Raw genomic sequence first — 14391 nt, forward strand, 5'->3', positions numbered from 1 at the left:
CCCTATTTTATTGAGCTTGTCTTGGCAACTAACCGTTTGAGTCCCCTAAGAGACTCAAACGGGGATAATTTGGTCATTTTATGCGTTGGAAGATTTCACGCGCGTGTGGCTGAAATTTGCTTGGTACCAATGCTAAGTTATAATAGTACCATTCTCCGAAAATATTGATATCTTGGTACCAGTCCTGATAACAATTTGATACCAATGTCAGGTTATAATGGTACCATTGTGTTTTATTTTGGGTGTTTGAGTCTTTTTTTGGACTCAAACCGTTGGTTACCAAGCCTTTCTCCTATTTTATAAGCACATCAACTTAGTGTTTACCAATGGGGATAATATCATTATAGTAATACGTTTTAGATATTACTCCTATATTAAAAAGTATCAACTTTTTTTGACATTTATTTTCTTTCAAAATCTTATATTGCTACATATACAGAGGCGGCTAAGGCCATGTGCAAGATGAGGGCCCCCGAAATATAAGGGGCCCAATTCTATTAGTTTTCCGTCCAAAAAAAAAAATCTAAATCTATTTACAAATATAAAGAGATTAACTTCTATTTGGTGTTTTTTCTTCTTCTCCTATTCTTCAAAAAGTCCCATTTATAACTCTTTCGTCTTTCTATTCACCAAAAAATTTAATCTTTATAATTTATTTTAGCACAGAACCCCTAATTTTATGAGACGGCCATGTACATATACTATTATTATTATCCTTGAATATGAAGTATGATAGAAAACAATGATGATTATTAAATTTTTAAATATAATGAGCATGTTAAGTGCATGTTAGTATTTATATGTTAGTTAGTTTAATTGATAAAGTTATAACGAGATGGTACATAAGACTTGAGATTGAGTATTATATTTTATTTGTTTCAAGATATTTTTAACGAGGTGGTACCAATAATGTCTATTTTTTGTGCATTGTAATTTCATTGGATTAACTTACTTAACTTACTTACTACTCATTAACTTTATGTCCTGAGTTTTACCCAATTATTGTTTTTAAGTACTGTAGTAAGGAAAGAAAGTACTTAAGTACATGGGACAAGATAACCTAAGGAGTGACAAAATCCAGGATCAAGACTTTGTATAACCTATACAACAAAGTGAAGGAATATATCCTTAGACATTCCGACAATTACTAAATATTAATAGGAGTTATACTATGAAGATAATAAAGTTAATTATTTTAGTAATCGTATATTCTTGCTAGAGAATAAATATGATTAATAGGATAATATGGATTGTGCCTGTAATTGGAATAGATTAATCTTATGAGGTCACATACGTTGTAGCACATATATTGGACAAAGCAATCTAAATCCATTTAGGATTAGGATTGAGCCGGTCCAAAGGAGAATAGGAGGAGAATTAGTTCTCCTAACTAGCCTATGACTCTTCTATTATATATAGGATATAATATTAGGGTTTAGGTGATCAATTCATTAATCAGTTTCTTTTCACAAGAGAGAGAAAATGAAACCCTAAAACTATTCCCTCTAAACCGGAGTCTATACCATCAAAAGCAAGAGGATTTATACTCTTTAATTCGTTCTAACAAACATTGGTGTTCAACTGATGCTCGTGGACTTATTAAAGGAGCAACACTTTGGGCTCTCGGATCTTCAAAGCTTGCATACAACAGGAAAATCATGCTATAAAGGTTTGATATTTAATCCCTATTGAATGATTCATGTGTTTGATTATATTTGCGATCCTATGATAGATGTTAGGAAATTGTTTCCTAAAATTCCACTCTATGCATCTATATATTCCTACACATAGGATAATATGATCATTACAAACATGATTGAAGAAAGATATGGATCATGGATCTGCACCCTCTGAGGTCGATTAACTTTTTGGATCTTGTTAACCAAACAGATATGACTTTGGGTTATAGTTAGCTCAACCCCAATTAAGAATTCCCAAGGAATTCCAAGAATTCTTGTTATACATTCGTTCCAATCATCAATTCTCTTTTCCAAATTCATCGATATCGAATTAATCAAAGATTAGTTCGTCACATAGTGGCACCTTTTGACACCCAACCTGGCCTTGTTGATGAATCGGTTTTCTACATCTACCTCTTTTATTTTCTCAACAATAGTGCAATGGAAAAAGCATAATCCTCGCAACTCCAACTATATATTTGTAATTGTACACCATTTATGTTGAATGTTAAGTACTAAATATATGGCACGGAGATGGTCTACATGACATGGTTTGAAGGACAATACATCAAAGCGTCCACTCATATTAATGCGAAGCACCTGCTCAAGGTCCTGAAATTGTCCAAGGGACTGTTCTCCCCAGCTTATTTTCAGTTCAGTTCAATTCAGTTCAGTTCAGATTAGTTCAGTCCAGTTCAGTTCAGCTCTTGACAATACTTTTACTCTCACATATCACTATTCATTTCAGTTCAGTTCAGTTCAATTCAGTTCAGATCAGTTCAGTTGTTTTATGCCGAAGAGAACAGGCCCTAAGGATGTTAGTAGCATTGGAGTACCCGCTCTTGGCTTGTGAAAACTAATGAATTTGGGCATGACCTTGGTGCCTATATGCTCACCTTAAATGTCTGGTTGCATGCGGTTTTGTGATTTAATAAAAGTTTAATTTGTAGTCGTCGTTGTTTATTTTCGAAATAGAAAAACAAAGAAAAGAACAAGGGTGTCTTTCCCTTCTTGAAAACAATTTATTATGTCGTAGAAATTTATAAATAGGAATAAAAAGAAAAGGGTTCAATTTCGACATAACAAATAAGGAAAAAAATTCTTTCTTTTCCTTTTATTTTACTTAGTATATTTTAATACAAATATATAATATACATCAGGTTCGTATATAATGGATAATTGGATATGCAATAATTCATCGTTAAGTTCTCATTAAGCCTACTAAAGAAAAAGGATATATTAATATATTATGTCAAACATAAATTTATTTTGATCAATATATAGTCAGAGCTAGAAAAATTCACTACAATAATTAAAAATATGTTTTCTATTATTTTAAAATAGAAATGGTACACTTCCTCCGTTTCGTTTTAAATGCAACAAATAAGTATTATTTGTGAGATATAAAATATTCATTTGTTACATTTAAAACGAAACGGATAAAGTATACAATAATTCCAATTACTATTCACTAATTAACTCAGGGTGAGATATTTGGTACCTCATCCGTACTTTGTCCCACAAAGTCACTAGCTGCCTTCCCTCCAATATTAACAGTCATGTGATATGCAAGTGTGAAATAGGGCCCTTTGAAAAGGCAACACAAGGATAGGGTTCTTAAGAAAAAAGAATATCTTTAAGAATAAAACCTTTCTTTTGTTATATGCTAAGCTTCAAAGTTAATTTAGTATTTATGTGATTCAAAAACAAGCTACGTGTTTGCTTGTCACCAGTATAGTGTATAGAGCCCCAACAAAAGGGAAGAGAGCAAAGTTGGACAAGATCTTGAGAGGAGGAAAATATGATATGATTGAAGATCATAATCTTTGTGATATAGTCTGTCTGATTTTCGTTTTCAATGTGAAAATGATTATATAGTGTTAAAGATGACTATTTAAAAACTATTTTTTTTTCATAAGAATGTTTTGAATTTATTGGATTTTCTCCCATCAAAAACCTTCTAATTTGCATCTTACAGCATTTGAGTATAATTTTGTACCTTCTCAAATCAATCACACTCGTGTTCAAGACACAATTTTGAGTCTTCTTTTTCATCTCCGATTACTCGATAATTTCCACAAGCACAAATTCCACTTTTTATAGGCCGAGAAATTTTTTCACAAAATAAGTTGATTTTTTTTTGGTTTATTGGTTTTGTAATGAAAAGTATAAGGTCTTGTCACCTCTCCAACTATCTCTCCATTAGGTAAGATTTTTGTGACCCAAGCACTTATTTGTTGAGGAGAGAATGAGGCTAATCCAATTCGAAGTTGTTGATGTTTATACTGATCGATCATAAAAGAAAAATTCTAATTTATTCTGATTGAACTTCCATCTATGTGATATAAATAAATGTGAAGAGATATGTCATACACTTTGTAACACTCGTAAGTATAATCAATAAACTCTTACCATCATACCAAACCAACAATAAGAGGCGTGCATTGTGAGTGTATGACCAAATTATAATACACTTACCTATAACTATGAGATGTCACAAAAAGCAGGTTAGTGCTTTGATAAAAGACATTCCTTGATAAATTAATAATAATATTAATTTATTATAAAAAATACTTGAATAATGTTATCATAGTGCAAATGCACTCACTTCATAATTGTGAAATACATTATATACAAATTGCAATTGGTATTTTGAAAATTTCACTTTTAATTTTCTATAGGCTGCAATATGAAATTTCGTACAATATTGGCTCTTCACCACGCTACATAATGAAGTCTGATCACTATCTAAAAGAAACACATTGAAGCCTATTCTCCTTCAAAATAAAAGCTAAAGGTTGAAAAAAATCTTATATTTTCTACGAAAAAAAGCTGTCTTGCCTCAAAGCCCATATCTATAATCCTACTTTCTCCAACTCCAAATTGGTAAAAGGGGAAGAAGTGGGGGCAAGAATTATGAACATCAGCTTTCATTAAACAGTAAAAATATCTGGTCCAACCTATTTTCACATTGTTCTTAAGAAAGGGGACCAATAAACTGATTGGTAAATAAAATTGAATGGGATATTGACAGATCTATAATCTACCAAAAGCTGAAAGCTAAGATCGCGCTTCGTCAGCAGAGATATCAAGAAGAAACCAGTCACTAACAGCACACAGTATCAGAGCCAATTGACCCAAAATTTAGCCTACTTTTTCCAGATCCGAATTTAAACTTTGGAGTAGCAGCATCATTAGAGGCCAAGGCAACATCGTCTCCTGCAACGGCAAAGGATAACCTTGGCTTTCCTGATCCAAACTTGAACATGGGACTAGAAGTATCATTTGATGTAGAAGCTGTTGTTTTAGGTGGGGAGGCAACAACAGGTGGTGCAATACTGATCTTGTTGGCAGAAGTTGATGTAGGAAGATTAGTTGAAAGCTTTGATTGTTGAGGAGCACTTGTTAAGAAAGATGGCATCATAGATGGTGTTGGTGGCTCAGCAGATGTGGTAGACGATGTGCTAAATGGGAAGGTAAATCCTGGAATTGTAGCTGAAGCAAATGAGGTTGTCATCATACTAGACTTCTCGATAGCAATTGATGGTAAAACTGGCTTTCTTTGTGCATATTGTGAGTCACCAATAAGCATAGACGTTTTTGGTGCATTATTATTATTAATTCCCTGCAAAATGAGAAAATAAGGTTATGATGCAACATGCAAGCAAGGTTAAGCAAAAAAGAAGACCTAAAACAACATTCGCAGTAGCTTTTAAGTGCATGGAGAGTCTTTAAAACAATTATCCGAGAAAACCAACCAGAATAACAGCATCATCTTGTATAAGAGATGTAAGACCATAGTTAACCAGAAAAATAGACAAATGGTTAGTCTAAGAAATTATTCTAAATACAAAAAAAGAGTAAAAAGAACTTAAGATTTCAGAAAGTTATACTTCAAAAGAACTTAAGTTAAACCAAAATACACAAAAAGTTAGTTGTTGGACTTGGTTCCTTCATGCATAAACTGATAAAACATTGTTTTACTTTTGGCTAGTAGAAATTGAGTTTAGTTGAAAAATTAATGCTTTTGTTGATTATTATTGAAGACTTGACGAATATTTTGACACATTCATAAAAGGAAAGTTTGACAGCTAAAATGGGACGGAGGGAGTATAAGACAGCAAGTCCTCAAAATATTGACTTCATATGATGAAGTAAAAATCATGTACATGACAAGCCACCAACCAGTAGACACCAGCATTCTCCCTCTCATGAGTTCCATTTGCATCCTTTTCTCCCACTTAAGGTGAGAAATGCCATAAAACAGTTTATTTTCACAAACAGCACATAATCTACAAGTATATCCCCCAAGGACATACAAATGGAAGCATAAGTAAAGTTGAGACTAGACAAGGATGAGTTACAACACAAATCCAAAGCATTCAATTATTTTGCACATGCCACTTCAGCAAAAGCAGGTAATGTAAACAGAGAAAATTTATCTGTACTTGAGGAGGAAAGGATTGCAAGAATGAAATCAAGAACATCTACAAACCTGCTCAGCATTTCTTTCAGAATCGAGTTTTTCACGACTTGCATTTGGCCAAATATTAGCACCAGTAATTGAAGTTGACTTATCCAAGGAATTCATGGAACCGAAAATATCTTTTCCAGCACCACTGATGGTATTATTTCTTTCCCAAGGCAAGACATTGCTTTCTCTATTTGTCTGAGCAGAAAGTATTACACCATCCACATTCTTATTTTTGCCAATACCTACCCCTAAGGAACTTGGAGAACTCATATTTTGAACAGGTGTAGCCAAAGTAGCAGCAGAAGAGTCCTTCCATGAGGCAGCTAGCTTCAACTCCTTTGATTTTTCTTTTAGTGTGATCGGTCTATCAAGTTGTTCCAAAATCTGCCTTGCAAGCCTACTGCTGTGTGGATGAGAACTACGAACCCCAGTGTCAGGGCTCTTTGCCTTGCTATATACTGAATCAAGATTAGCTGCACTGGAGCTGCCAGGCTCAAAATTCTTCTTAGGCGTAAAATCCACATTGGACTCTCTTGCCAAAGGACTTCTGCGTGCAGTGCTGAATAGAGTAGATTCCCTGGCAGGTGTAGCTGAAGTGAACTTATTACGATTCCTACGAATGGGTCCTCCAGATGCATAACTACCCTCTGTCATCTTGTTGATGGACTGTACCATGAAGTAATCAAAAATAAGATCTGTACGGATTTGTAGATATAAAAAAATTTGCAAGTTCATAAGAACCAGATCATAAGAAAGACATAGGGAGTTGGAGAGTCAGCCATTACAGCTTATGTTCCTTAATTCATTTTCCTTTTGGCTTTTTCCCGAAATTCTAACACTTCTACTTTCAGTTAGAGACAACAAACCAAATGACGTTTAACTTTTCTTGCTCCATCACATCACAGTCTTCTATCACTCCCATCCCAAAAATCTGATATAATTCTCTCTACACACTTGCGATTTTTCATTCTACTTAATTTACTACTCTTTAGTTTCTCTTCCAAACTCAAGTGTGAAGGAAATTAAGGGACAGGAGGAGGCTAAGATGTATGCAACAGTAGCAGGTGTACAATAGAGATGACAGCCATGACACAGTATCATAATCATTCCCACTACTTTGAGATTTATCACGTGTCTTCTGCATAAATAGATGAATAATAAAACTATTGATAACTGGATCTCCTCCCTGAAGGAACCCCTGCTGACAAGTTTAAGATGAGCATCCCTCCAAAATTCCAAAACTAGCAACCTCTACCTATTTACTTGATAAGCGGACAAATACGCAAAGTAGCAAGCATGCTAACTGCTAAGAGACAGAATATCATAACAGAGATGCTACCTGCCCATAAACAGGAGTTCCAGTTGGTTGAGAAGGTGCTGGTGAAATGCTTGGAAATCGCTCACTGTCACCTCGTAGTGGAGTCAACTGATACCGACAAGAAGAAAATTATATCATCTTTCTCAACTAGAACAGAACAAATAGAAGAGAACAAAAAGTGGACGGAACAAACCTTAGACTTAGATTGTGAGTACATGGTCCTTGAATAAGGGGTTCTAGAAAAACTATGAAGGCCAGACCTGTTATTCCGAATAGGTGGTGTTGGATAATCTGGCTGATTCTGTGTGATGGCACCAGGCCAGCATATTGGTGCTTTCCGCAAAGGCGATGAGATGATTGGCTTCGATGAAAATTCACTAGTAAATCCAAACTTCTCAGTTCTTGGCACTAGGCTTGTAGAGGTAATGCCCATTTCGGAATTTCTGGAACCCATGTAAGCTCTAGCTATATCAACTGGCGAAGCACCAACTCCATCTTGCATCTGCAGAAGACAAAGAAATACCAAATTACCTAGGAAATCAGAAAATATGTTCTGCAACTACTGCAAAGAGACAGCAGTCTAGACCTTTTGAAGTGAATAAGATGCCAACTTCATGACCTTTTGACAAAGAAATCATTTGCCCATGGTAGCTGTGAGCTAAAATGACAACATATTCTTGCATGTTAACAAAGAATAAATGAAAATAAAACAAAAATACAAAACAAATTCGACAAAGAAAAGACTTAATTTTCTCGAAGGAGCTGAAGTGCAAAACAACTCAGTATTTGACAGTTTAACATTCAGTATAAATCTTTTTGGTTAGAGTTGGCAAGGAGGAGATTACGGAAGGATGTATGCAATCTTTTAAAGCTGAACATTATTGACTTTGATTCTCCTCCAAGATGAAAATATGTTCAGAAAACTCCTGCAGGACCACAGGACAGCTATTCACCTTTTAATATATCATTTTTTGTAATGTAAAACAAGCATATAGTATACAATCAAGAATCCAAATATTGGTCCAGAGACCATCTTCTATTAATTGCAAATTCTCTTCGTCACTGAAGCAATGATATTGTATCCACTAGCCTACTATCAAAAACATAACATGCTCCGAGCACAGAACGCAAAGATAATTATATGACTACAGAAACAAAAAACCGAAAAAAAGAGACTTTCCTGTGAGCCAGGGTTGATTAAGGAAAACAAAAAGCATAAATGAAACCTAAAAACATATAGCAGAGTCCAAGCAGTAAAGATTACTTTAATTGGAAGTATAGGTAACAAATTATTACAGCAAAAGTCATATTCCTCAAGTTCAAGGTTTCAAGGTGAATGCCATTTCAGCCTTTCTGCAAACACATTAGATTTTCCAGCAAAGTGACTCAATTACCTTCATGAGATATGTACCATGGTAGTGGATCACATCTTAAGGGAGCAAGAGGGCAAGGTGGAATACGTAGCTGAAACATGGCATTTCTATGCAAAACAAGCACATTTGAATTGAGATAGCTACTCTAAGAAGACTCTTAGAGTTCGAAGGAATGGTAACATCCAACACAGCACACAGGACAGATTGCAAGTTATAAGTGCTTTACAACCCGGACATTGATATCAAATTATGAAATTGTTAAAAGTAGGCAGCATAAAATGCATTAATCATAACTTCTTGAAGATTTTGGAATATATTGCTGTCGAATCTACAGAAAATGAAGTTTCTCAGTTTCCTACTACACCAAAGAATAAAGATATTAACGCAAAGGCAGATTGTACTTGGGAAAAAAAATGCTTAGACAAGTCAAGAAGCTACATGTTTCACTCACTGTTGGTCGTTGAAGAGATGTTGGGGTTGCCAATTGAAATCTATTCAATTCTTCCTCCTCATTAACTGATGACTTGTGCTTTTCACTATAAGTTTCTGCCTTTTCAACTTCATCCAGTCCAGGCATCCTGGGGACTCTTTTATCTTGCTCAGCACCAGCTACTCTAGAACTTAGTATCTCCATCAAATGATTAATCTCCTCCCTGCATATTAACGCAAAGCAATTAAATATTTAGAAACAACTTTATAATAACTAGGCAAAGTCTAGTATGAGACTGTTTCACAAACTTAATGCAAGACAGGAGCAAGTTTTCTTCTATTTAAGGTTAACCTCTTACTTTCTTTGGAGACCACTTCTTACATCTCATACTGATTAAGTGTGAGGTGGTCTCACCCAAGACAAGCTCAACAAAACTCTGATATTGATAATTACAAAGAATGCCTATTTGATCTAGCAGCAATCTCTTTAAAGATTAAAAAATGTCCAGTACACAGATACGTGATAGTCTGATACTAGCAAGCAACCAATAACAAACAAATTTCAACCAGGTTTGATCATGCAGGTATGAAATAAAACAACAGTTTATAAAAGAGAAAAAAAGGCATAAAAGAGAATAAAGATTAACTACGGTTAAATCTAACTCATCAACCTCATAGGTTAAGAGAGCACCAACCAAAATATGCAGTGATGAACATATACATAAACAGGACCATCATGTACCTCCAGAGACGAGAAAACTAAGGTAAGAAACATCTATCTTAACAACTGACCTAGAGAATGTCTTCCCTTTGATAAGCTGCTCAATGTCAGGTACTCCACCATCAGAACTATGCCCTTTTTTATCCAGTCCATCTTCATCAACAGTGTCAAGTTTTGATTTTCCTTTAACTTCACTTGGACCAACCCCTTCAGTAAATTTGGGAGCACCAAGCTGAAATGTATGCATACAGTTATGCACGTATACTTGCAGAAAATCTCAATCATTTCAGAAAAAGAGGCAAAGTGGTAATTTACGGATGTTCATATAGGCTCACTGCCAAATTGTTTTAGGCAACAGCATCAGTAAGAACACTTGATCAAACAGATAAACAGAAGCAAGACATAATTGAGGCGGGCCTAAGAGGCACTGTAATAACATTGGCCTGACGTAAGGTAGAGTGGTTCACACATCTTGCCCCCTTTCCCATAAAAATCGTGGCATGGGCAGAACCCTTCTAACCGCAACATGTTAACCAGCATGAAAAGAATAAGAATGAAGACATCAGTAGTAAAAAAATAAAGATTACACCCTCCCAATCCAAAGGTGGCATTTAAGGTTAAAAAGGGATTTGTATTGTCCAAAGAAATTATTAGAGTATTAATACTTTTTAAGTAAAAGAACGACGTTCGTTACGAGAAATAGTAAAATAACAGCAAACGGCAGCAATAAAACTAAACAAATGCACAAATTTCTCAAAAAACAGTGTAAATCTTACATCCACCGAATAATTCTCTTCGGCATCTTCATCCTCTTGCTCAACCTCTGTTTGCACTTCATCAGCTTCAGGAAAAAAAAATTGCTTAGAGAAATAATAGGATGTAAAACAAGGAAGAGTCACAAGCCGAAAACAAAAATCACGCCTACCAATAAAGTGATAATTAGATGGATGAAAGAGAGGTGAAGAAAAAGAAACGGGAATCAAGATGCAAGTAAAGAAACTCCAGTAGATTGATAAAGATACAGCCTAAACTAGCAGTATGTGAGACACCACATCTACCTAGATCCACATTTTTCTTGAGCTTTTGAGTTACACAAAACCAATTTCAAATTTTTTCACCTCTTCGCACTTTTTAATAAAAATACGCTTTAAATTAAACTCCGGAAAAGACTATCCAAACATTACTTTGATCCCAATGGTGAGCCAAACCCCAGAATGAATTCACCGCTTGTTTGCTTATTCCTCAGCCTCACAACGATAATAACTCTACTTTGAACCTTATACAAGTTTGGCACCCCTTTATCATATGAGAAAGTGCAATAGCCAGTTAGCCACCCAAACCACCATCACCAACATGATGCCGATCCTCATATAACTTACAGGCCACTTCAAAGAGACCACCAAACCCCCCCCCACCTCCCCCCCCCCCCCCAAAAAAAAAAAAGGGAAAACAGGTAAAACGAAAGTTAAAGGAAAACAACCAGCCAACTTAGCAACAGACACTTTTCCCCTTGCTCCTGTGTCCTAATATTTATACACCCATATTAGTCATCCTTAAGCCAGAAACAAGCCAACGTTTATCCACTTGTATCATCTAGTGTGGTTTTCCATTTTTATCGGTAAGGCCCCATTCTTTTGGACTAGGAAAAACTTAACTAAAGTGGGAGAACCTGAAGTGAACTGGTGAGAAAGCTGAATATGAGAGAGTATTTGAACTAGCGAGAAACTAAATAGAAAATAAGTACAAAAGAACGGGGCGTAAAAATAAACTCTTTAACATCAGCCATTCGGATAGCTTAATTCTAATGACAGAGAGCAGGTGAATCTTTGAAGCAAATCCATATACCATCAAGTTTTGTCCTTTTGCACCGGGGAGAGGAGGGTGAAGTTTGAGGGATGCATGACTGAGCATGTTCTGGAGAGAAATAAATGACCTGTCATCTTAGTAAACTATGAATACTCAACACAAATATTTGGCATTAGCTGATCATTCCTCATCCTCAAATCTCTAAGTATACTCCGTTACTAATGACTACATACAGGCATCAAGTACCAATTCATTCTCTCTAAGAATTAAGTTGACTCTACCTGATGTTCTGAAAACTACAACATTCAAGATTTGTCTGTCGGACTTCCAAGCAAGAACAGATCACCAAATCAAAGCATACCCCAGTCTCCTTAATATTTACTAAGACTTCTAGTATAAGTGTTGATGGGAATCATGAATAATCTTCAAGGTGCAACTGGTACAACTGGTACCTACACAAATGCCAAGCCATCACTACTTCTAACAGTAAGCTGTCACTTATTCCACCAACAGCATGCATCAATAAATTGGATACCTAAACACCCCAGCTCCAATACACCATATCATCACCTCTAATATTACTATACAGAAGTTAATGCTACACAACATCTCAATTAGCTATGCCGCATACCTGCAATTTCTAAGGCCCCTTTACATCTGCAGTCTGCACTAACAGTAATCTCCCATAAATGGATTCGAAAACTGAACATGCCACCAACAAATCAGTCAAGGTCTCCGGAAAAACTATGATCCATGGTTTTCCTTTCTTCTTTTGATTTGCAAGTCCCAAAAGAGTATAGAAGCAAAACTAATTTACTTCTGTATCCATCCAAAATCCAAATAGATGAACACATTTACAAATGAAAAAGAAATTAAATCACGCTTGTATGTCATTGTTTCGACAATTTTGAGCACTGATACATCCTTAAAGTGAAATCAGCCAACCAAAATCAAATCCGTTAGAGCACAAATTAGTATATAATACGAAAGAAGTAAACTTTCTTTCAAATAGCTACTATGACCCCAAATTCTGAGTTCTGACTAGTGATCATGTCCTTGATTTTCACATCTCATCATTCCTTTTCAAAATCCCCAAGATATAGCACACATTGCAACATCTTTTCCCAAAGTGATAACAATTTGTCAACTAGAATGTCCGTGACCCATGATCCATCAATAGTTGCTAAAGAAAGACCAACCACCTAAAATCATACTAGTATTCACCAGCAACAAAATAATAACTAAATATATCAGTTCTTAATTAAAGAGATCACTCACAACCTAAAAGCTAAAAAAACCAAAACTGAGGAATCACCATAATAGCATCTCAATCTTAAATTATTTCGTTCCACCGGCAATAATCAAATCTCCATCACATCCTCACTTATAAATACATCCTCACTCACTTAAATACTTCTTTTCCAATAAACCACAATAGATAAAGCAACATTACACAAATTAGGGTAAAATTCAATAAAACTCTCTCATTAACGTTCAACTATCCAAAACCTAATCAAAAATCACAAATTCATACTTCTCCTTTCCAATAAACCACAATAGATAAAGCAACAGTACATAAATTAGGGCGAAATTCAATAAAACTCTCTCATTAACTATTAACTATCCAAAACCTAATAAAAAAACACAAATCCACAACAAATTTAATCAGAACATAAATAACACAAACAACGAGAATTAACGAAACAATTTACGAAAACCCTAAGAAATCAAACAAAAAAGAAGAATGAAGAGAGAGATGAATTACCGGAGTTGGAGGAGAGAGAAGGAGAGAAGAAAGATGGGAGACCGGAGAAGATGCGTTTAGCGGGGTCCACAAACCTCGAAATCCAGCGACCACTTGGTGTTGGTGGTCGATCGTATGGTGTCGATGGAGGTTTTCTCTCTCTTCGGAGTTTTCCGCCACCGCCTCCGACGGTTGCTGTTGAGTATTTCGACGCCGAAGATTCGCCGGCGTCTGCCATAGTTTGAAGAGAAGAAACCCAAAAAAGAGTGAGGTTTTGTCAGTCAAAACTTTACTCTATGGACTTACTATTAGAGTAGTAGTATTCTTAAAGATCTCCACATTGACTTTTTTTTACACAAACATATTTCATTTTCATCATGAAGTATTTTTCAATAAGCCGTCTTGATTTTTGACGCTATTTATATACTGTATATGATTTTATGGGGGTGTTTGGGGGAGAGAGTTTTAGAGAGAGTTTTAGAGGTTTGGAGAGAGTTTAGAGTTTTGACCAATAAAAACTCTAATTTGGGTGTTTGGTGAGAGAGAGGATTAAATAGAGTTTTGTACCGAAAACTCTGATCAAAACTCTCTTTTGAAAAAGCTGGGTAGAGGAGCTTTTTCATGAGAGTTTTGAAGAGAGAAAAAACAAATGACTATTTTGTCCATATAATTAATACTAAAATTTGTTTTAAAAAAAACATATGTCCATAAATGTCATTTTACATGCTCTAAAAAGTACAAAACTCTAAACAATCAGCTAAGTGTTACCAAACACCTTTACACAACAATTATTTAAATCAGCAGTCAAATCCTCTGAACAAAAAAGTAATCATCTAACCACAAACTC

The 14391-nt window shown here is 35.2% G+C and overlaps 1 protein-coding gene across 1 annotated transcript; it reads right to left on the reverse strand.

Moving 5' to 3' along the window:
* Window positions 1-4593: 4593 nt before the first annotated feature.
* Window positions 4594-13845, reverse strand: LOC104902015 (nuclear pore complex protein NUP1). Its single transcript, XM_010689658.4, has 8 exons — window positions 13566-13845; window positions 10771-10835; window positions 10066-10226; window positions 9296-9497; window positions 7665-7973; window positions 7493-7579; window positions 6175-6819; window positions 4594-5304 (listed from the first exon to the last, which is right to left on the reverse strand). Exons 1-8 carry the CDS (start codon window positions 13780-13782, stop codon window positions 4786-4788), a joined length of 2205 nt encoding a protein of 734 aa, XP_010687960.2. The 5' UTR covers window positions 13783-13845; the 3' UTR covers window positions 4594-4785.
* Window positions 13846-14391: the final 546 nt, after the last annotated feature.

This window comes from Beta vulgaris, chromosome 8, assembly GCF_026745355.1.
Source record: "Beta vulgaris subsp. vulgaris cultivar EL10 chromosome 8, EL10.2, whole genome shotgun sequence".
NCBI lineage: Eukaryota > Viridiplantae > Streptophyta > Magnoliopsida > Caryophyllales > Amaranthaceae > Beta > Beta vulgaris.

What these genes read in the sequence shown, in the direction of transcription:
- LOC104902015 (XM_010689658.4), bottom strand. Translation starts at nt 13,782, where the DNA reads ATGGCAGACGCCGGCGAATCTTCGGCGTCGAAATACTCAACAGCAACC. An exon ending in AAGAGAATTATTCGGTGGAT is followed by an intron (nt 10,227 to 10,770) that starts GTAAGATTTACA and finishes CATACATTTCAG; the next exon opens with CTTGGTGCTCCCAAATTTAC. An exon ending in ACTCACAATCTAAGTCTAAG is followed by an intron (nt 7,580 to 7,664) that starts GTTTGTTCCGTC and finishes TGTCGGTATCAG; the next exon opens with TTGACTCCACTACGAGGTGA.